Here is a 24,101-nt window from a genome sequence, read left to right as displayed (position 1 = left end):
AAATGAGTCAGAGAAAACAGCCTTCCTGTTTATTCACCATGGCCACTTTCTCATATATAGTCATATAAAAACACACCTCTTCTCAATTTAGTCTCTCCCTTTAAGGGCAGCAGCAGTTCAGAAAGACTTGTGATGCACTTTGCTGCTACTCTTCTCACCCAGTGCTTCAAACTGAAATACCACATTACAAGTAGATTTAAAAATCAAAGCAAGTGTCTTTATTTAACTTTTCAAAGCAATTAATGTTTTCTATTAAAGACAGTGGGTAAGTATTAAGTAAAATTTACTTTTTTGAGCTTTTTTTCTTCCTAAATCATGTTATAATGTTATTCACTCATCAATAATGAACCTGGAGTGTTGCCTTGATTCTTTCATGCATGCTTGAGAAACCCTTTAATCTCCATGGCAACCATCCAGCTGTGCAAAACATCTGGTTGGACCTAGCCCCGCCTCTGAGGCGCAGCTCCTCCCCTTCTCAGCTCCTTCAGACTAGCCAGCAGCAATTAGCAAACACCTGGCGCATCACCAGAGCTCGTTATAGGAGCTACTTCTCAGTGAAATACTGGTGAAACGTTGTTAAAGGGTTAATGGAGGAACAATGTGATGAAAGCGGAGCTTCAGAAAGAGCAGGGGCCTCATGTATAAAGCCTGCAGCTCCATATTTTCGCACAAGTTGGCATGTATAAAAATTTACTTTGCGTCAAAGTTTGTGCAAATATATGCACTTTTTCGCTGGCGTGAAAATGTGCGGCAGCCACACAAACTTTTTCTGTGAACAATATCACAATATATATATTTTTAAGGTGATCAAGGTGTGTATGCAACCACACGTACATAAGTAGCTGCGCAAAGGTGAGCCGCTACCTGTGGAGCTTTGGCTCTGATGGAGAACATCGCCAAGGGAAGGATTCAGAGGGAGCGATTGATCAGAGATCATATTGATCTGCTGGGAAATGTTGATGACGGTTTATGAGCATTTAGATTAATCCAGACTGATCATCCTGGAGCTCTGAGTAAAACTTAAAGAGCCGTGTGGTACCGGTACCGGTCCAGCTGCAGTCATCCTTCAGTCATCCAGTCGCCGCTTTGTGAATGCGCCTTATGGACATGAAGCCTCTAGTATTTAGAATAAACGTCCACATTCCCACTCAGAGACTCTCTGACTCGCTGCCTGTCTCTAAATCCCGGCTGAACGCGCTGCGCTCTAACAGGCATTTACAGGATCTCTATTTTTTTAATTTGGATTTTTTTTCTTTAAAATGTATTTTTATTTTTGTGAGGTCACATTATGTGTCCTCAAAGCACCTTTTAAATAAAACATAGAATTATTATTATTATAAATACTTATACTGCTTCTAACAAGGACGTTGCCATGGTTACTGCTTCATGTGGCGGCAGACTTCCGGGTATTTATACTAATACTAATTAACATGTATTTATGGAGGCGACAGGTGGACCAGCAGCTGCTCTGTTTCCCGCAAATTAGGATTTATAAAGGAAAGGAGCGCAGCCGCGGCTTTATGCATCCGATTTTTTTTGTGCGTCACACTTTTCTACATTTTTCCGTACGCCAAATTTTAGTGTGAAAATCTTTTATGCATGAGGCCCCAGGAGTTTTTAAAGAGACAGAGGCCAATTTCAAGATGGTAAATTTCTGCCAAAAAATATCAAACATTTTCTAGAAAAACTTTCTGAGTTTGAAAAGTAAGAAATTTTAAGATTAATGTGAACATTTCTAAACAAAACAAGGACATTTCTGAGCATTAAAAGTAAAGCATTTTCTAGAAAAACTCAGGGATTTGGAAATTAATTTCAGAAACTGTCTAGAAAACTTGGATATTTTCTGTGTTCCTAAAGTTGAACATTTTCTAGAATATTTCTTTCAAGCCCAGAAATTTCCACGCTTTTTTTAAAAAGAAAATTTCTGAAATTAAACTCAAAATTTCTACATATTTTCTATAATTTTTTTTTACTTTTTAAACTCAGAAATTTCATTTTTTTTCTAGAAAATTTCAAAGATTAATCTCAAAATGTATTTTTTTCTGTAAAAACAAGAATATTTCTAAGCCTGAAAAGTCCAAAATGTTACTTTTAGAGTTTAAAATGTGATTATTTTTTGCTAGAAATTTTCAGAGTTTAATTTTAAAATTTCTGAGTTTCTTTTCTGCCATATTTTTTTTAATCTATGTCCCTAACAGACCGTTTCAAAGTGGTAAACATGATAATCATAGGTTCTTGTTTCGCGGAATGTGCGCTCCGCCTTCTTCGTAGAAAAAAATCCCCGGCCAGCCTCACCTGCACCAGCTGCTGCAGGAACACCTGGCTCCCGTTACCGAGGCGCAGAAGAAGCAGCCAGCCCAGCCGAGGGGGTTGGACTTTGCGCCAAAGTAACTCCAGTCTGCGCAGCTTTGACTCCATGTCTGGAGCCGCAGCAGCAAGAAGCAACCAGAGGCTGAGCGACCCGATTTCAGGAAGACAGCAGGCGGCGGACGGAGCTCAGATTTCCTTTCTGACTGGAACAAAGGAGAGGAAAATATTTTTTTTTAAAGATCTTGAGGTAGGAACGCCTTCACTTCCCCACGGAGCGCAGGAAAATCTCCCGCATCTGCGTGAAAACTGGTAAAAACTTGTCTGTCTTTATGCGATCGGCTCGGTTTAAGTTGAGTTTATAATCTTTTACTTCTTCGTGGTTCTGTCGCTTCTTGTTGGGGGTCTCGCTCCTAAGGAGGAGCTTGTTCCTTCATGAAAATCGTTTTTTCCCCCAACAAAGCCAGAAATATTTCAGACTTGAACCACAGAAACTTTTCATCTCCTTGTAAAACAAGAGAAACTCAGAGAACATCTGTTTTAGCTAAACTACTTGCTAGATTTGGGGGTAAATATTCAGTTTTTTATTATTACTTCACTATTTTATTACCCAAATTAATGAATTATCCTAGTTGTGGTTTTAGTTTGCTGATTTCCCTTCACCACTAATTAAACTCGTCTAGTTTGTAAGTTTTCTTTTTTAGGCCATACATGTCATTTGCACCAAACTCCACAGACATTCCTGTCTGAGCAGGATTTAAATGGGAACTTTTCCAACTTCTTCTTCATGTTAAATCGCTCTACTGTCAAGAACCAGCTGGGCTGCATTGTGGAGGCTTGCTGCAACCTGCTGCTGAACAGATCACACCACAAGTCACAGCCTGCATGCGTGTTCAAACCTGCACGCTGACACACACACACACACACACACACACACACACACACACACACACACACACACACACACACACACACACACACACACAGATATTGGGATTTTCTTGGAATTGCATGGGCACAGCTTGTGCATGACACACTGCAGATTGCTCATGATGTTGTGGAGGACCGAGACATTCCTGGGTCACAGGCTGAGAGGTGAAGTGGGAAAGCGGCTTACAGTTCAGGGCGACGGGTCAAAAGAGGGTCACAAGGCAACAAGGTGGCTGCAGGGACGTCAACCCAGAAAACTTATTCATTTCTGTTTTCTTGTGAGTGCAGAGATAGTTTTTTTATCCACAGCTTGAGAGGACCAGTCCACATGTACTGTTTGAAATAGTTTAAAGTGAGAGTTGCTGTTCTAAATATGTGGGTGTGTGAGAGTTTCTATGACTAAGTAGGTCGAGGTGTAAGTGGCCTAGAAGGAATTTATGGGTGGAGTTTCTTTGTGAGATTCTGTTAGTATAAAACAAGGATTAATCCTAAAAACATCAGCTGATTTGTTGCCATTTTCTCTGTCATGAGCTAATTTTATCAGAGGTGCTCTTGCATAAAAGGAATATTTATCTTGGCATCACATGTTGATTTGAAAAATGGCCTTGAATGCATCATCGTCTGGTCACTGTGAAGCACATTCCTGAAACTTTATGCAGCAATACGTCCAAATGGTGGTTACACAATTAGCCTTTGCCTTTTGAAATCCACATTTCAGATTATTACATAAAAGGAACAACAAACTGCAGTGTATTTCATTTTGTATTTCATTTGGTTTTTATTTGACTTCTTGACATCAGAAAACACAAATTTACACAACATATGCCTTCAGATTAAAAGTGACTATGAATTTTATCACCATATTCTGTGATAATATTGTGATAATGATGAAAATAATGATAAATTATTGCATCTTTTTTACTCTATATATAGGCATATGTTTGAGTAAAATGGACATTGTTCTTTTATTCTGTGAACTACTGACATGTCTCTGAAATTACAAGCAAAAATTTGGTATTTATTTGCAGAAAATGAGAAATGGTTAAAATAACAAAGATGCTTTCAGACCTCAGATAATGCAAAGAAAACAAGTTCATATTCATTTGAAACAACAACACTAATGTTTTAACTCAGGAAGAGTTCAGGAATCTGTTTGGTGGAATAACCAGGAGGTTTTCAGTGGGGTTCAGTGCAGAGGGCTTTTTTTCCCTCCTGTATATTAACCTGTCATGTATATTAAATTGTCATGTTGACAAACTTAATTCAACTACATGTAAAAAATTAACACTTTTTAAAAAAGTTTGGACCTCCATTCTCTCTTTTTTTTCAGTGAACTATATTTAATTTTCAGTTTTGCTGACATTTTTTGACCCTTTTGTGGGACAAACAGCAAATAGTAAAAATTACATTTCTAATAACGTCAGTTAAAAAAAACATTATTAATTGAAACTTATCAAAACAACAATAAAACAAAATTCTTACTATGATAAGAAATGTTCACGATAAATGATAAACGATACGATAAATGCCCGCCTCTGCTTTAGAAGTGAAGTCATCCAGTGGAGAAATAAAGTCCACCTACATTTACGGAAAATTTCAAGGTGGACTCACGGAAACTTAGGAGGAGCGTCAGAGCCCGACTGCTCAGCTGGAGGAACCCGTCCACCAGTCAACCTCTTTGTTTTACGTCCAATCCATAAATTTGGATCTTTGTAGAAGAGTGGAAGAAACAAACTCATCAGAAGTAATGTTTAAAGTTCGCCACAAGCCATGCAGGGGACAAATAGGAAAGCAGTCTGGTTAGAGAAGATGAAAATTAAATGTTTGTGGTTTCATGTAAGGAAATTACTCTGAACTCCCACTGGAAAATCAGGTGGTGGCAGGACTTGGTTTGCTTTTCTCCAGCAGGAACTGATGATGGCAAGATGGATGGAAATAAATGCAAAGGAATAGTGGAAGAGACGAGGGATGAGTCCAAACAGGCAAACAAACGCAACCCAGTATTTTTTCACAGCAGTCTGAACGGCCCAGTTCTATGACGACACATTAGAGTAATTGTGGATTTCTTATTTTAAATGCAAAAATTTATGTCAAAAATCTCAGAAATGTTCTAGAGAAAAATGGACATTTCAGAAGTTGAAATTGGGAAAATTCGGTGCTTCTTCCAACAATTTTTTCCCAGCAAATTACACACAATAACTCTACTGCGCCGGAGGACAATTCCAATCTTTTCAACAACAAAAAATCCAATTTGAACCATTTCTGTACTGGATCGGATATTGAATTATTATTATTATCGTTTCCACAGTGTCTGCGGTCTGAACGGCCATGCTGCATTTTATGTCACTTATAAGTCATTAACGTCAGATAAACGTCATATTTCGACACCAGCAGACCCGGTAAATCTGGACGTAAACAATGGCTGAAAATTTATTTTCTTAAAATTGCTAACTTTTAGCGCATCACGTCACTTCTGGTTCCGACTAATCGCATCCAATCAGACTCCTCCACTAAAGCTACAATCAAAGCTCCCAGAAGTCCGTAGATGTTGGTTGTGCTTTTTGTTTTATTAGCTTCCTTCGTCCTTCGGCTCCCATCGCTGAATAACTTGAAATCGATCCGTGACAGCGGCGTCCATTATTACTTCCGTAAACAGAGCGTTGCTGGGTGACGTCAACGTTCTTCTTCTTCTGCGCATGCATGTTGCTTTTGGGTTGCTAACCGTTAACCGTAGAAGAAGAATAAGTAGAAGTCCGATTGCGGTTTGCTTCAGCAGTATGAACGACGGCGGAGAAAAAGAGAAATGGAGAAATGACGTAAACTCGCCCCAAAAGGCTTCTAAACGATTAGTGAAGGAAGATGATTGGAATTCCACATCACTGTTTTCAGATTTCCATTTATTTCATAAATAAATGTTTTGTATTGGTGTAAAAAAAAAAACCCACAGCGCTTTGTGGTTTCAATGTGACAAGTTATTAAAATGTTCTGACAGCAGGTCTAATTTCAAGGCAACCCTCAGGCTGTGTCAACACGACATGTTCTGGTGCTGCACTAACCTGTGTTTTATGCAGAAAGCTGCTTGGAGGTCTTATTTTAACACCAATCTTTATGCTTCTAAATCAGGGGTGTCCAAAGTGTGGCCCGGGGGCCATTTGTGGCCCTTAGAGTGATTTTGTGTGGCCCCAACAGCAATTTAAAAAATGATACAAATTTGGCAAATAGATGCAGACGGAGAGTTTTAAAAATGATCACCAACATAATTTTCTTACAGATAGTCTTCATGATCAAGGTTCAAGAAAAGGTCAAACTATGTTTATTTTTCCTGAAAATTTGCTGCAAGACATTTGAGAGAAAGTGACCCAGATTCTGTTATTGTTAATGAAATTAAAGTTAATTCATTGAGCCCAAGAGAAACAAAAGTTAGACGTCTTTATTTCAAAACAGTAACTATACAGTGGCGTTTTAAGATCATTGCAGAGAAAAAAGGAGTACATTTCTGCCAAAAACTCAGAAAATTTCAAAATTTTTCCAGAAAAAAATTGAAACTACTACATTCCTGAAATTTTTGGTGGAATTTGACTTCTTATTATACTACTATTTTTATTTTCAATGGCCCTAATACTGTCATAAAAATCCCTTTTAAGTTTTAGATCTACAATAAATTAAAGATAACAAAATTGTGCTACTTTATTTGCTTGATTTTAGGTTTGTTTTTTGTTTTTTTGGCCCATGACTTGTTTTGGGTCGACAGTTTTTTCCAGTGAAACAAAAAGTTTGGACACCCCTGAGTTAAAAACTTAAACCTGTAGTGATGTTTGGGTTGGTTCTGTGATCCGATGCAGGTTTAGGTTTACAGACACAGAACAATTAAACACACAAAACGAGTAAATCACAATGGCTGCGTCAGATTTCCCTTTAATCCTCCCTTCTTAAACCGGCGGTGACAAAGCCAGAAAAGGTCAGGAGGAAGGATAAAGGAGGAACAGACAATAGGGAAACGGGACACTGCAGAACGCCTGGGAGGGAAGTAAGAGTTCAGCAGAAAGTGAATTCATGAACATTTGCAGAATGGGAATAAAGAAGAACTACATGCAAAGTCCTCACACACCCTGGCAACTTTAGCTTTTAGCTTCTTATTTGCTCTGCAGAGTTTGCATTTATTTTCAAAGGTTCCAAGGTTTTCCCAGTAGGAGCTAGTTTGTCTTTTCATCTCGTGGTTTTGCACGGTGGCTTCCCCGCTCGTTTACGAGTTAAGGGATATTGCAATTTAATTGCTGGGAAGAAACAGGACAGAGATTTATGAAATTTTCCACAAAAGTTTTTGGAGGAAACTAAAGTAGGACTTTTTTCAGCTAACCCACTTTTTGAGCATGGTTTCCTCTGCTTTACTTTACCCAATATTAAAAAGTAGGATGTTGTTTTTATCTGGGTTTATTCAGACATAATAACACGTGTTGCTGCAAGAACACAGAGGAAAATCAGACACAAAAGTTGCTAAGAGGAAGGATGCCAGGTCACTGAAACCCCCAAATATTATTAACAACATGGCAACAACACAGACGGGGTTAAAGAAAAGTTTATTTTAGACATTCTTTGGAGTTGGACTTGCAAACAACAAAAATAAATAAAAACTTTGTGTTTTAGTGCAACCTTGTTGTTTATCAGTAGAAAAGGTGGGCAGAGTTGCCAAAAATTGTACTTAAGAGTATCACTACTTTAACATATTTCTACTCAAGTAAAAGTAAAAAGTATCTGTCCAAGAGATTACTCAAGTAGGAGTACAAAAGTATTTGGTAAAAAGCCTGGTCAGGTACTGAGTAACTGATTTAATTATCAGTCATTTAATATTTAAAAATTACACTATTAGCCAGATTAAAATATAAAGTTAAGTAAAAATTGTGGTATTTTAAGGACCAAAAAGACAATCATTCATATAAATAACAAAAAATAGCAAAATCAGGAAAAATAAAATGTTTCCAAATCAGTTTCTTTCAATAAAAAAACTTGAGAAACTTTAACAGAAACTGCAGCTGTGTGTCTGTTTCTGGTGGATTTCTGGTTCAAACATGTTTGTTTTTCATTCAATGGGTAGAAAATCCAGAGATTTGACTCAAGTAAAAGTAAAAGTAGTCCTAAAAGTAAATTTTTTCAAAAAACTTACTAAAGGAAATGTAAGTAGTTGGTGCCCGACTCTGGCCAGCAGTACAAACACAGAGACGGAGTTTGGCAGGCCGGCGAAAGGTTGGGTGAATGATTGGAGGTTGAGCTTTGTTCCTCAGTGAGAGTCTTTCTGCATGAGCTGCTCCTGAGAGAGATAACAGTTGGAGGCCAGCCGTGTTTTAGGAAAGAGCCTCACAGGGAGGAGCGACCGGGAAAGCGAGTCTGCAAACAGGCCTGACGGAGGCGAGTCCTTCCCAACTCCAACGCAGCGCGGAAACATTCAGCAGGGTGTGACATTCTCTTAGCTCCTGTTTAAAGTTTGTTTTGTCCGCTTTCTCTTTGATTCTGTTTTTAATCCCATTAAACTACAACAAGTCTTTACAGAATAACTGCTGGAAACATCCTTTTGTGACTAACAGACAAGTTGGTGGTGTTTGCTTTGGTACTTTTAGTTTAAACTAAAGATACGGGCAGAGTTGGGCAGTAACTAGTTACATTTACATTGGAATTACATTTTTTAAGAATTATACTTGTAGAAGTATTTTTACTATGCTATACTTTGAGTAATTTTATTATGAAGTATTTCTACTCTTACTTGAGTAAAATTTCTGGATTTTCTCCCCACTGAATGAAAAACTAACATGTTTTAACCAGAAATCCACCAGACACAGACACACAGCTGCAGTTTCTGTTAAAATTTATGATTTTTTTTATTGAAAGAAACTGATTTGGAAACATTTTGTTTTGCCTGATTTTGTTATTTTTTGTTACTTATACTAATTATTGTCATTTTGGTCCTTAAAATACCAAAATTTCCACTTAACTTGATATTTGGGACGTCTGATGATGTAATTCTTAAATATTAAATTATTTAGGTTTTGATCAGTTACTCAGTACTTGAGTAGATTTGTTACCAAAAACCTTTTTTACTCTTGAGTAATTTTTTCGACAGATACTTTTACTAGAATAAAAATATGTTTAAGTAGTGCTACTCTTACTGTAGTACGATGTTTGTGTTCTCCATCCATGTGGGGATAAATGGTGTCACTGGCAGCCACTGAAGGATCCAAATTAAAATGAATATATGATTTAATGTAACTATTAAAATCTCTTTTAATATGAATGAACTATTGTGCCATTTTCTCCCCCTTCTTATACAGCAAATTTGCCAATCATTAGCTGCGTTTCCATTACAAATACGCACAAAACTTTGTCGGTATTCCAAGATGGCGGAAACATTCTTCAGAAATGTTTGTCCATTTTGACGAAATGGACAAACATTTCGTCAGTTTCGTCCGAAACTGTGAGAATTAACAGCCTCACAGTTAATTTATCAGCTGCTGGTTGAGATGCATCCCAGTCTGTTGGACCAAGATCTGTTCATGTTCAAGAAGCCGTTTTTAAATCATCTGAGCTTTGTGATGTGTTGTTTCTGTGGAAGAAACCTTCAGTTGGTGCTCGGGTAGGCGATGGCATTTAAACAATACACTGTAAAAACAAAATCCTACAAAGTATTTTTTTGTCCGGTTTCTGGTGCAAATATCTTAGTACACATTAAATAAGACAAAACTAACTTATAAATACGTATTCAACATGACATAGGAGTTTGTTTTAAGTAAATAGTACTAATACTTACTTCCATTGGCAGATTATTTCATTTAGAACATGTTTCAGATTAAATAATCTACAGTGGAACTAGTACTTTAAAAAAAATTATTGAGTATTATTGACTTAAACAAGCTCCTATGTCTTGTTGAAAAGTTATGTGTAAGTTATCAGACTTGAAATAAGACAAAACTAAAACATTTGCACTAGAAACTAGACCAGAAATACTTGACTGTTGTGTTTTTGCAGTGTGGTCTGTTGGTATTAAGGGGCAGAAAATGTGTCAAGAAAACTATACCAGTCTGAATCATTGATACAAGACAGGATGGACCCAAACCTTCATGTTGTTTACACCAGATTCTGACCCAACTGTTTAAATTTACCACTTATTTTCCCAACCAACCGTTATCTGATTTCTGATGCCCCAGTTTTCTGTTTGCAGCAGAAAGAGGGAGAGTTCTGCTTATGTCCTAGTGGGTTATTTGTGGTACCATTGCCTGTTCTCTTACGTCAACAAGACTTTTTTTTCTTTATCTGAAGGTGTGTGTATGTGCCTGACAATCCCACTAGATATGCAGCTCCTGAAATACTTCCATGATCCAGCCTGGCACTAAAAACAATCCAATGGATCCTTAAATATTCTTTACCATTCTGATGCTTACACTGCAAAAAAAAAAAAACAACACAAAATCTTACCAGGTATTTTTGGTCTTGTTTCTACTGCAGTTATATTACACTTTAAATAAGACAAAACTAGTTCACAAGTAACTTTTCAGCTAGAAATATCAGCTTGTTTTATGTGAATAATTCCTTAATATTAATAAAACAGCACTAGTTCCACATATAACGAAACATCATAGAACACAATTGTCGAGCTCCATTGTTACACATCAAAATGCTGATTAATGTTGAATTGAATTTTAATCAAAGCAACTCTAAACAGGTGGATTTCTCGTCTAGATTTAAAGGAAGTCAGTGTTTCGGCTGTTTTGCAGTTTTCTGGAAGTTTGTTCCAGATTTGTCGTGCATAGAAGCTGAATGCTGCTTCTCCATGTTTGGTCCTGGGGATGCAGAGCAGAACCAGAACCAGAAGACCTGAGAGGTCTGGAAGGTTGCTATGGCAACACTAGCAGATCTTTAAGCCCTTCAGTGATTTATAAACTAGCAACAGTGTTTTAAAGTCTCTTCTCTGAGCTGCAGGGAGCCAGTGTAGAGACTTTAGAACTGGGTGATGTGCTCTAACTTCCTGGTTTTAGTCAGAACTCCAGCAGCAGCATTCTGGATCTGACTGATTTTTTTTAAAAACTTTTTTAGGGGGACCTGTTGCAGTAATCAATGTAACTAAAGATGAACACATGGATGAGTTTCTATAGATCTTGCTGATATATTAGTCCTCTAATCCTGGAAATGTTCTCCAGGTGATAGAAGGCCGACTTTGTAACCGTCTTTATGTGACCCTGAATGTTCAGGTCAGAGTTCAGCCTGATCTCTAGTTTCCAGCTGTAATAACTGAAGCTGTGCGTTGACTCTAGATCGATCCTCTTTAGATGCTTCCTTCATTCAACCTAAACACTTTTCTTTTATTTTCTTTTTCACACGGATCATTTAAGTAGCTAAGCATCAACAGGCTTCCTTCCTGCCAGTCTAGACAAACTCACATGCATGCTTCAGATTGTGTCGTCTGCAGCCATTTGTCATGCGTATGATGAGCTGCACGATCCACCTGTCTGAAACTGCTAATGACACGGACCAATTATGCATGAGGTTCAGTCAGGACACCTGCGCCGCTGACTAAACTATGAGTCAGGATGACAAACATACCAGTGAAACCAGCTGCCTCCGTGTTGTTGTGTCTTGTTCTTCACTTTTCAAACTACGAGGCCTTCAGTTATTTTAGTGAAATTGGAAGAGGTGACAGATTTGGGAGTGTAAGGCTGAGAAGAAAAGGAAGGGCTGAACCCTGTAATTAGAAGATTCAGTGCCACCAACGTAAAAGTAACAGAAGGAAACTCGCAGATCAGAGATGCAAATTGTCGTTTTTGCAGGAAATTACCTTTTATCTCTTATTATGTGGCTAAATTTTGATGTTTTGTTTTGCAGAAAGAGCGCCCTGCTGCCTCACAGCCATGAGCTCACAGACTAGTTATGGGAACTTTCTGTGTAAGTTCCCACAAACCCTTTAAATTCACATTTTTCACCCTTAAACTTAGTGTTTGTAAACACGGCGGCGACATCCTGCACTAATTGCCTGTTTATTCATCTGGTTCACATTCAGTCCAGACCATCGACGGCGACCTGAACGCATCACTTGCGGTCGCAGAAGAGTTATCCAAGGAATTTAGCTCCCTGATGCAGGAGGCTTCCTCCAACGACCAAAACACTTCGTCTGACTTTAAGGTACGCGCCGTCAGCAAAACCCAGGAAAACAGAACGTTTCTGCAGTTCTGCTGGTACATGTTGTACTGAGAACGTCTTTCCTTCAAGGGTTTTCCATCAGAGAGGTGATGGTTTGCCTCTGGCTACTCTCTTCATATTTCCAGCTGAACTGGTTTGCAGTAAACAAAAGAAAATTACCTTATAAATGTTCCTCAACTTTGCAACCCAGTTTGAAAAAACACATTTTAAATCAAGTAGCGATCAACAGGAATTTTACAGCGTGAAAATAAATTGATTTATTGCTTATTGCGACAGGCCTAATTGGTCTTTGAGGACAAACTTTAATTATCATGCCATTATCAATATAAATGAACAATATCAATATCTACCCAATAACATCTGGGACAGTTTATCGCCCAGAGAAACTGGCCTAATCAAATCTACCATTTCCTTTTCCTTAGACCAGTTCTTCCGTCTCCAGAGACAGACATCTTTCGTCTGGACCTTCCAGCCTCCCCAGCTCCACGTATTCGTTGAGCAGCACCAATGGCACCTCCAGCTCCAGCTCCAAACCGCTCTCTCCAAGCTCCACGTATTACACCAGTGACTCGGTCGTCTCCAGCAGCAGGAACGCTCCGTCACCCCCCGTCCACTCCAACAGCCCCCACTCCTCTCCTAAGATACACCGGGTGGTGCACAACACGCACCGGCGGACCGGATCAGACAGCTACATGTTTACGCCGCAGAGTCCCAAACAGCCGCCCCGCTCGCCCAGGCCCGACTCCCCGTCTTATTTTGAAAGGAGTCCACAAGGCCTGATTAGTCACAGGGAAAGAAGTCAACCCTCGAGCTGGACAGCCGGTTCTTTGGACCCGTCACCCCGCCCGGTTCCACAGCAGATGTCCCAAAACTTGCTGACTTCGTACGACAGCAACCAGAAGGGCCACAGGTCCCCTCAGCCAGACAAAGTCCCCTCCGCAGGGTTCCAGAGATCGTTCTCTCCTCTGTCTTTAAACTCTCAAACATCCAGCACCCTTCCTCGAAATTTTACCCAAGTCAGTCAAACTGGTAAGGAGACAAATTCTCTTTTTAAATGTTTCAGTTTACATCTTTGAATTTCTTTGCCATGTCACCTTTCAATTCAATTAAATTCAGTTTATTTACATATTGATCCCAAAGGGAAATGAAATGAATTAAATGTGCCACCAGTTTGGTTGTATTTCAGATATTTAAAACAAAAAAACTAATGAATAACTATTGATATCAACTGATATGATACCCCTATATTGTATGTTTCTCAGAAAGGCTCTTCAAACATGTATTCCTATACATAGCTCTTATGTGATGTCACACTTCCAGGAACTTTGTAATTGACAGCCATCTTGGTAGGCAGTTGCTATGACTACATTAAACAAGCCACTAGTTTAGAGCTAGTGCTCACCTCTTTCCCATCTAATTTACAAACACTATAAGTACACTACAACTATCACTCCGTACACCTGTGTGTAATACTAAGATTTAAATCAGTGATATTTACTGTAGTACTTACTGCCAAACTAGCAAAATTAGCTTAGCTAAAGTAGCTTTTATCTGTATGGACATGTAGCCTATGTTTATGTTACCACATGTTCTTACTCTGCCAGTCTTTTTAGTAGGTCTCGAAAGCTACGGTTCATCAATGTTATGCGCTGTGCTTGCCAACTAAGACGGTGCGGCTCACTTCTAGTTCAGACTTGTGGGAACTATAAATGGATCTTGACAGTAGTATGCTCGATGAATTTCTTAAAGTAGATTAAAAAGTTTCTACCTAGGAAACCCAGCAGATTGTATCGAGTCATTGACTTGCATCATTCATCATTTCTGCATCATTGACTTTCATTTCTGTTTTCACAGAAGAGTCTGTGAAAAGACAAAAAGGTCCAGGCAAGTGGAACGAAACAGATCTGGATGTGTCCTACGAGAGGAAACCTCAACACACCTATGACAGTAGGATGATTTATTTTCCTCTTTTGTTGGATTTTTTATGTTTTACTCAGATTTTTCAGTCTCCATCTGTGCCAATGTTGCCCCTGTCCTCTTTAACATGAAGTTTTTGTGCTGCAGCGACAGAATGGCGTCGATCACCTGCTCCGAACAGCAACTGGCGGGAATCCAACCTGGATAACCCTGCTCCAGCCTTAAACCCTAAAAAGGTGAGAGGTTATAACTGAAATGTTCTGAAACTTGTTGAACACTTGTTTTCTAGGGCTTTAACCTTTTCAACTCTCCTGCAGTCTTGAGAGATGAGATTTTTACTTTGTGCAGGGTCACACTAACCCCATGTGCGCCTTATGAGAGTTTTTTGTGTGTGTGTGTGGTTACGGGAACTGACAGTCTGACAGGACAGGACGTTTGTGTGCTATACGGACTATAGCACATGACATTGCATGGTAAATGCAACCAAAACAAACATGCGAATCTAGCACTAAACCAAGAAAAATGACTAGTAGTTTTTTGCTAAAGACAGAAGAGAAATCTTACAACCACTAAATCTGACGCTACTCCCAACTTGGTTTCCATTTCATGCAGAAGGAAGCTGCACTCGGTGTCTTCTTCAGAGGTTTTTGTGTTGTTTCCTTCAGAGGTTCTGGATACAGAACCACCACAGGCGAGGAGGGGAACAGGTTCCCAAAACAGTTCATTTTGGATCATTTGACATAAGCTGTATTTCCATTACATACATGTGTTTACAACTTTGTCAGTATTCTGCTAATGTTGAAAAAACACAATTTTGCAATTGTGTTTTAATTACCTAAGAAATGCAATTAAAATCACAGTTGAATATGTTTGTTCATGCAGTAAGTCATTAAAAAACATGTTGCATCGTCATCCTACTACATCTTCCTGTCGTCTCCGTCTTTTACGGCAGTAGCAGCATCCGGTCGTTGACCACATGACTCAATGGAAAAAAGGGTTTCTGTTGCAGTTTTGCGAAATGAACTTAATTTGATGCAGACGAAAAACCATCTAATCCTACTGCAAAAACGTTTTGGAAATTGCCGTGTTTCCATTAAGCAAATTTATTTTTGTAATTCCAATTTACGCAATTTTATGATACAGTGCACTGTGAAAGAGAACTGCAGCAGCTGAAAATGTAACAAATTTTGCAATTTTGGTCACCAGTAGAACTGGATCTAACAGATTATAAGGGGTGAAAACATCCTTAGTGGTAATTTTACAATATTCTAAACTCCAACTTATTTTTGCTTCTGTAGCAGTTTTCAAACATTTCATTGTAACAAGTATTTTTCTTTGTTTATTTTCTTCTCAGGATCCTCGCTCAGTTCCCCACCAGGGTTCCTACAGCTCTTTGCCCCGCGGAGCTCGTATAGCTGTTCCACCAGATGCCTCGTCCTCAGGACACTCCCCTTATGGCCCTCAGCCAATCGTCTCCCGTGTCAACATGCCTCCCTTATCTTCCTTGCCTCGCCAAAGTAGGCGCATACCAATCTCTGTCATCCTGCGCCTGCAAAATCCCCACTATGGACAAATGTCGGCCCTCCAAAATCAGCCAATGGAAGGACAAGGAGACTTTGCACATTACCGCATGCCTGAAGCGGCTCCGAGGAAGTTCTTTCAGCCCCCTGCCTATCCCTCACAGCCTTATCCACCTGAGCTGAGACAACCTGCTGTTTATAGTGACGGTAAAACACCTCTATATATTGTTTCAGCCCAAGGCCTTTCCTGTGGGTCTCCCTAATATCTCAGTTTTAGAGCTCCTTATTGGTGCGGATTGGAAGTGGAGGCAGCTGGCCAGTGTCTCCAGAAGAACTTAAGATCCAGCTTAAGATGCACCACTGACCGTCACTTGATCTCTCTCTTTTTGTCACTCTCTCCCCTTTTTCCTCTCCTTGTCTTCTCTTATCCAACAGCCATGATTTTTGTTGATTAAATCAAATTTTAAGTCATTCCATGCATTGCTTCCCTTTATTTGTTATGGTTCTAGTACCAGGCCATAACAAATTGGGGGCTCGTCCAGGATTTGAACTCGGGACCTCCCGCACTGTATGAATTTTGCATTTGCCTTGTCTTGGTGCTATAAATGTGGTTTCTGTGTTTCCAGCACTACATGCAGAGGATGTAGATGCAGAGATACAGCGCCTGGATATTCTCCACAATCCGCCAGCTTTGGAGACTCCTGCCGTGCCAAGGGCTGGTGGAGAGGTCGAACAAGTTGTGACCCCAGCTCCCCGACCCCTCAGCCCCACCAGGTTGCAACCAGTGGTGGCCCCGGAGGTCCAGAACCCTGAAATCCCGGATCGGGAGGAGCTGCTCCGCATCAGGGCTGAAATCCCCCGGGCGCTGAAGAGACGTGGCTCTGTGGACGTTTCTCGGTCCCCGAAGAAAACCTCGCAATACCAGCCAAACCAGTATAAAAACATCATCCACAAGCTATTTCATAGGAAAGAAAACCGCAACAAGGGGGAGAAAGGTAGCGATAGCTCCTCTGACGGGGAGGAACCTGCCATGCCTCCCAATCCTCCACCCACAACCCGGACGCCTTCAGTCATTCCACAGGATGAAAAAGTAAGTACCTGGTGTTGTTTTTGGCACAGTTTAATTCCAGCTCATTAATCACATTTCTATATCAAACAATGATAACAGAAGTGAATACACAACAGTTTTGGGAAAAAAAAGCTATCCACACAAACCCAGCCTCATGTGAAAAAGTAATTGTCCTCCAAACCTAATAACTGTTTATGCTTTCCCTGTTGCAACAACTGCTGTTTGGGATTTTTGAAAGAACTGGCAATCAATCTTTTACCGACCTATGAAGGAAATCCTAGCCCTCTCTTCGTGCAGTTGTTTTAATTCAGCAATCTTGGGCAGTCTTCAAGCCTGAACTGTTTAACGTGATACTGCATCATCTCATACGGATTTAAGTCTTTGGTTAGGCCACTCCAAAACCAAACCATTTTGTTTGTGGGCTTTGTTGAGTAGAAGTGGACTTACTAATGAGCTTGGGATCATTGACATGATTCAGAATGAACGCAAGAGTCCTTCACACCTGGACCATCAAACTATAAACTACATTTGAACGCTATGGAGAGCAGATCGTCTAAAAATGTCAGCTGTTTTTGTAGTGGGTGAAGACTGTTTGCACATTTCCGTTTCCTCAAATTCTCTTTTTTTTCCCCAAGACAAAAAGCAAATGGCATGTACAACAAACGAACAAATGAAGTGGAGAGAATAATTAAACAAAAGCAAAAATAGACATGAATTGTTTTGAGTCTCCTCATGTTCTCCACCTGTGACGCAGTGCAGCAAATGACATTTATTCTGTACCCAGAATGCATTGGTGTCAAACTACAGGCTGTATTAAACTGTTTAAAAGCTACTGATGTATTTTGCCATCTGACCGTCAATTAGCCAAAGCTAGCAACAGAGTTGGCAATACTCAACAACTATAAAACTGAAAGAATGAGTGAAAGGCCCTGAAGCGTACTGGTATTCTGCGTTTTAGCACATTATGGCTATTAACACGGTTGAATTTAATGCTTTAGCATTAGCTTCTGCTAAATACCATGTTGTTTATAACTTTTTAGCATTTGCGGAGCTACAGTAAAGTTTATGATTAGTGCTGTAGTTAGTGCAACTAAAGATTTAGTTAGCGGTGCTCACCACTAGCTAAGTTAGCTATTGTAGCAGTGTTTCTTGATCCATAGTAAACACTTTGTAACCTTTTGTCCAGACCGATGTGAATTATTTTGTTCCTCATCTGTTCTTTATTTTATGTAGATCAAACCGGTTCTTTTAGATTATTTCTTAATATCTTAGGATAGCTCTTTTCCCCTTCATAAATAAAATTATAATTTCAAAACTGTTTGGATTTTACTTATTATTTAAAATGTCTTAATCTGAAGAGCAAAAAAGGGAAGAAATATGTAGAGGTAAATACTTTTTCATGGTAGTTTCAATGTAAATTTGTTTCTCTTTGCAGTACAACTCCATCCTGAGGAAGCCGGGTCGCAAGAAATCTGGAAGGCGAGCTAGACTTAGCCCACTGGTTCTGCTGCTGGATGGAGCGTTGATGGGAGAAATGGACACAGTGATGCGAGGCGTGAAGGAGGTATTTCTACCCAAAACTCTTCAACGGGCACAGTTTTAGCTTCACCTGGTTCAAGTTCTGTAAGCACCTTCTGCTGTCCAATTATTTAATCAGTTAATCCAGAAAGTAGTGAACAGATTAGCCTTACACTGCACTGATGCTAAGTCAAGCAGAAAGATAATTGGTACTTATATGAAGACTGCACTTACTTACAACTGCAGTCTGGAATTCATAATTATCCTAACAGGCATTTTTTTTTTTAGACGGTAGGAGGAAACGCTGGTTGAAAACAACCAGACCACAAATGCACAAATGGAGCACGCAATCTCCACAGAGACGAGCCCTGACTCTGCAGCGTTGCCCTACATTCAAAATAATTTGCATTTGAATCCAAATTATTGCCCCACGATCAAATCAACTCAGAAAGGTCAGCAGATCATTAGGCGCACCTGAAAACACCCGCTTCTCATATAAAAAATAAAACAAAGTGCTTTATCATTGTAGTGGCATCACTTGGCAGCATTGCATCTGACACTAACAATTAACAATTGTTTAACTGTTAACAATTAAACAACTGTCGCCAGGGTGTCTCAAGACTCAGGCGACAGGGTGTGGTGCTAAATGAGGTAAAGCAGAATTTGGCTCTGGATTTGGGACTCGAAGAAACTTACAGCATTTGAATTGTGTTGTTCCCCCAATACGACTATTGGGGTTGAAACAAATAATTGGGTTAATTGTCAACTAATTTAGCAATCGATTAGAGAGACTCAAAAAAGGGGCCATTTGATGAAAGAACAGACTCAAAGCAGTAGCTAAGACAAAACTGTACAAAGGACTTTAATATTTCAGATAAGAAAGTCCTTTGTAAATGTGCTACACCCAGAACTCCTCAGGTGGCATAGATTCACCTGGTTAAAAATATTAATAATATAAAAAAATCTAATGACATTTTTTGCTGTTCAATTATTCATTAGTTAATAAAAAATAGTCTAATGCACTCAAAACGTATTTAAAACGGAAATATAAGAGAAAAATAGATTACTTGCTAATGAACTCTTTGTAATACTACAGTCAAAACGTCTTTGTTACTGAGAAACAGCAACACATTCCTAAGTCTCTTCCAAATACATAAATACTTACAAATATGACATTTTTCCAAGGTACGAGTGTGCACGTGCCTTTTACTTTCCTCCAACTGCCTAAATTCTTGTTGACATGGTTACCGGAGAAATATACGTCAAAGATCGTTTCTGCCAAGAGTGCTCACTTGGTCATGTTTCTGAAAATACAATATGACAAAGATTGTTTGAAATACAAATGTTACACTCTGATCAAATTTCAAACCCCCCAAACTCATACCCATTCTTAGCATGAATTTAGTCAAGCAAATAGCTAACCATGAACTTAATTACTGATGTAACTTATTTCCACTATAAACTAATTTACATTGTTTGACTGAATGGCAACATCTTCTAAATGCAAAACGTCATGCGATAAAGTTGGGTTCAGCAAGTGAATGAAACGTCATGTTGAATCTCTTCTACAGATGAGTGATCCCAGCCAATCGAATGATGAGGGCATCACCGGTTTGCACAATGCCATCTGCGGCGGACATCGCGAAGTCACTGACTTCCTGGTCCGCATTGGAGCGAATGTCAGTGCCCCAGACAGCCATGGCTGGTAAATACTTTCCTCCTCCCCTCTTTGTTTCTCATGCTATCTGCACATCTGAACATTGCTGGTATGTCCTCCGACTCGCAGGACTCCGCTACATTGCGCTGCCTCCTGTAACGACCGTGAAATGTGCGAGTATTTGGTGAGGAACGGAGCTGCCGTCATGGCCTTCACTCACAGAGATGGAGCCACCGCCTCCCAGAAGTGTGATCCTTACCTTGTTGGGTTCGAGGAGTGCGAGAGCTATCTAAGAGGTGAGACAAATACACACACACTCTTTACAACAGCTCAAAGGCCGTGTCAAAACTCTGAAAGGTCAACATTAAAACACATTTAAGGTCATATTTCCAATCTAATGGAGATATGGCACAGCAATGAAACTTCCTTGCCACATTGTAATGACAAACTTCAACATGTTTGACTGGAATTTTATGTGAGGTACCAACACAAAGTAGTGCATAATTGGGAAGTGAAACCAGAGAAACCATATAAACCCCCAAATTAACTTTTTTTTGCAGATAAACTGTCAAATTTTTCTTTAAGACAGTAATATCACTATGAAGTGACAGTAATATATTGGTACACATAATCTGTGAAAAACAAACTCCTTTGCCTTCTTTCAATGGATTTGTGGTCCTCAAAAAAACTTGTTTCTCTGAACTCAGGTTGCCAGTTTCCTAGCAACCCCAGTGGAGTTCTGCCTGTTACCTAGCAACCCAAGCCGAGCTCAAGCACATTTGGTCAGATGCTTTTACTGCTCTGTACAATGGCTGCTGGAAAAGACAAATGTTGTTTTGTTGAATTACCATCTGGAAACCACTTCTTACATTCTTAGCAATAAACTTTATTTCACCTTACCAGATAAAGTTTACAAAGAGTGAAAATAAATTGGGTTAATTGAAAGTAAGTACTTTCTTTCAATTAAGTACATTCTTAATTGAAAGTGTCTTAACTGTAAGTGAAATTAAGTTACTTACTTTCAAATTCTTACTTACTTGAGTGTAAGTAATTACTTACTTACTTGAAAGAAAGTAATTGCTTCCTAACTTGAGAGAAAGTCATTACTTACTTACTTGAGAGTAAGTAATTAGTTACTTGAGAGAAAGTAATTACTTACTTACTTTCAGTTAAGCCAATTTATTTTCAGGAATCCAATTTGCAAAGTTATATGATTAATGGAAACGAATCTCTTGTTGGTTGTGTAGGAGGCTCCACTTCTGTTTTTCAAAGATGTACGGTTGCATGACTGTGCATCTATTTGTAGCCCTTTTAAGGTGCGAGTGTAAACATTGAGTCAGTGGGCATGGCCAGCATCAGCTTATCTGGATTTAAAGTGACAAAGGCCCTAAAATGGCCTAATCTGAAAGAAGCTCAAAATAGACATACTGGAGCAGAATAAAATCTCATAATCTAAAAATAATTTTTGTGTAATGAACATGTTTTGTTTAGCCCATTGACTTATCCTAACCTGTTCAGAAAGCGTAATAGGTCACATTTAAACTAATAATGAAGAGAAAAACATCTGAATACTATTACAGGCTATAACTTTTTATTTTTTTATGGTTGTATTTTTATGTCTCCTTTTTTGCTTTGTCATGCTAGCTAAGGAGGAGTCCATGGGGGTGGACAACAACGGAGTGCTGTACGCTCTGTGGAGCTACCAGGCTCAGGCACCTGATGAGCTGAGCTTCAAGGAGGGAGACATGGTCACCATCCTGCAGAAAACGGACGGCTCCGACTGGTGGTGGGCCTCGCTCTGTGGCAGGGAGGGCTTTGTCCCAAACAATCTTTTTGGGGTAAGTTGAAAATCATTTAAAAAAAAAAAAATTTTCCCATCTTTTTTTATCATTTTATTATGTAGTTGTTTTTTTCCCACACATGAACTATTGAACAAGACAACTTCTGGAAATTTACCATTTCTTAGCTTTATGAAATGGTAAATTTATTTATTTACATGCCTGTGTGATCTGGAGATGGACTAAAATGCGCAGAATATTAAGTATGAGAGCAGAGCCTATTTGGAGACATTCATGTTGCTTTTATATAAGCAAAAACCAACAGATGGCTCAAGAAAAATATCATTAATAAGGGGTGAGTGATATGGATTTTATCACAATATTTTGTGATACTACTGTGATAATGATCAAAATGACAAAAAGAGCAGTTTTTTGGTGGGAGGTAAATATGTGGTTGTGTGTGGCACCACAATGTTAACCCCACAAACACAAATACTGCTCTTGAAAGACATTCCCATTTGTAATGTACGTTTTTAGGAAAACAATCACATAAAAAAAAAAGGTATGATTTGTATTAGTAAAACGCACACCTTTGTTGAACAAACAAAAGCCTGAGAAAAAAAAGTTTTAAGAGTGTTTTAGACACCATTAATTGGAATTTATGACAACAACAAATCAAAATCTTATAAAAATGTTACAAAATTGATCCTGATATTATATGAAGTACCTGATTGATTTAGTGAAATCTTGAACTGTAATCATTGTTTTGATTTTAATGCAGAAGTAAAACAAAAGTTTTCCCTTTTTTCTTGCAGCTTTTCCCAAAGGTTCGTCCAAAATCTCTCTGCTAAGGGATCTTCTGGACATGTATGGTGGCGAATCTGCTGCACCACGCCACAATGTTATTTTACTCAAATGTGAGAAAAGTCTGCAAGACATGGAACTTCTTCTGATGTTCTCGAAGGACACACGGAAAATGTTCGAAGAGGATACGTTGTCATTCATGCATGCCGCCTGGAGAAAATGTTAAATCTCTGCATTCAAGGTGACCACTCTGTCCAACTTTACGAAGGTTACAGAGCCGTCATCCTCCGAGTCGATCTGCTTTAGTCAGACTTCTGACTCACGTCCTGGTTAAAGATCAAACTGAGGCTGTTGGTGTTCAGTCCAATCATCGGTTAGGTCAGCGTAGGTGTCAAGAAACCCACAATAAGTCGGTTTAGACATGGTTCCAGTTTACACCCAAGATGCATCACCAAGTCAAAGAATGGAGTCTGATGTTGAAGTTTGAAGTTTCCACATTATCCAGCTGTATATGTTATTTTTAGTAGTTTTGGCATTGGTCAAATATTAGATTAGAGCTACTTTGTGGATTTTTATGACCACATTCATGATAACACTGAATGAATGAGATGTGACTTTACATAGTATTATTAGAACTGATGAGTATTTGCTTAAGTCATTGCACAATGTTCTTCTGGTTGTTTTCATGTTGCCTTTAAATATGAATCATGTTGGGAAGGGACTGAGTTTACTATGAGTAAAGTGAAAGATTTTCTGATGCATGTGTGTGTTGGGTGTAATGTTTTTTTTTCTTTCTGCGCACTGTTTTGCCTGTGAACTTTTACTCAAAGTGGAATAACATAACTAAATGTTTAGACGGTAAATATATAAGATCTGTTGTCAGTTTTCTCAGTTAAATCATCTGTTACAGTGACACTTATTGGCACCACTAATAAAGATGTGTAAAAGCTTAAAAAAAATAAATCTTCTGTTGTGCATGTGTCAAATTATTTTTCTAAAATAATGATCAAAGAAATCCAAGTTATGAAACCATGAATAACATCCATCTACAATATGACTTTAAATATAAAAAGAATTAAAACTATAAAGTCACAAAACTGGAGGTAACCAACTCAGTGGAAATTTGTATGGGGCAAGTTAAAAATATTTTTATTTTAGTTCTGCTGAAACCCTCAAATCAAACTTAGTATTTCTATTCTAACATTTTTAGATCTATTGTCGGTTAAGAGTTGAGTAACAATTAAAGAGGAGATATTATCCTTGAACAGGTAAGGATAGATCTATGGGTCATAAAAAACATTTACTCTACATTTTCTGCCTATTTTGAGATTTCAGAATAAGCTGTTTTAGAGCCTCTTGTCACTTTGAATCTAAATAAACTTTCTGGCCATGCCTGCCGCCCCAACTCAACGTTTATACTC

The 24,101-nt window shown here is 38.8% G+C and overlaps 1 protein-coding gene across 2 annotated transcripts; it reads left to right on the top strand.

The window, feature by feature from the left end:
• The first annotated feature begins 2,325 nt into the window (after positions 1-2,325).
• On the top strand, positions 2,326-23,639 carry ppp1r13l (protein phosphatase 1 regulatory subunit 13 like). 2 transcript variants are annotated; one of them, XM_023351423.1, is made up of 13 exons: positions 2,326-2,557; positions 12,103-12,162; positions 12,278-12,399; positions 12,840-13,446; positions 14,272-14,364; positions 14,482-14,570; positions 15,689-16,061; positions 16,481-16,944; positions 18,359-18,487; positions 20,013-20,146; positions 20,228-20,394; positions 21,743-21,936; positions 22,692-23,639. In XM_023351423.1, exons 2-13 carry the CDS (start codon positions 12,129-12,131, stop codon positions 22,725-22,727), a joined length of 2,442 nt encoding a protein of 813 aa, XP_023207191.1. In that variant the 5' UTR covers positions 2,326-2,557; positions 12,103-12,128; the 3' UTR covers positions 22,728-23,639. The 2 variants fall into 2 exon arrangements, with proteins under 2 accessions (XP_023207191.1, XP_005810619.1); XM_005810562.3 differs by having other exon boundaries at positions 2,326-2,619.
• Positions 23,640-24,101: the final 462 nt, after the last annotated feature.

This window comes from Xiphophorus maculatus, chromosome 18 (genome assembly GCF_002775205.1).
Source record: "Xiphophorus maculatus strain JP 163 A chromosome 18, X_maculatus-5.0-male, whole genome shotgun sequence".
In the NCBI taxonomy this organism is placed as follows: domain Eukaryota; kingdom Metazoa; phylum Chordata; class Actinopteri; order Cyprinodontiformes; family Poeciliidae; genus Xiphophorus; species Xiphophorus maculatus.
Note: the sequence above shows the minus strand (reverse complement) of the source record. Positions and strands in the feature narration are given on the sequence as shown.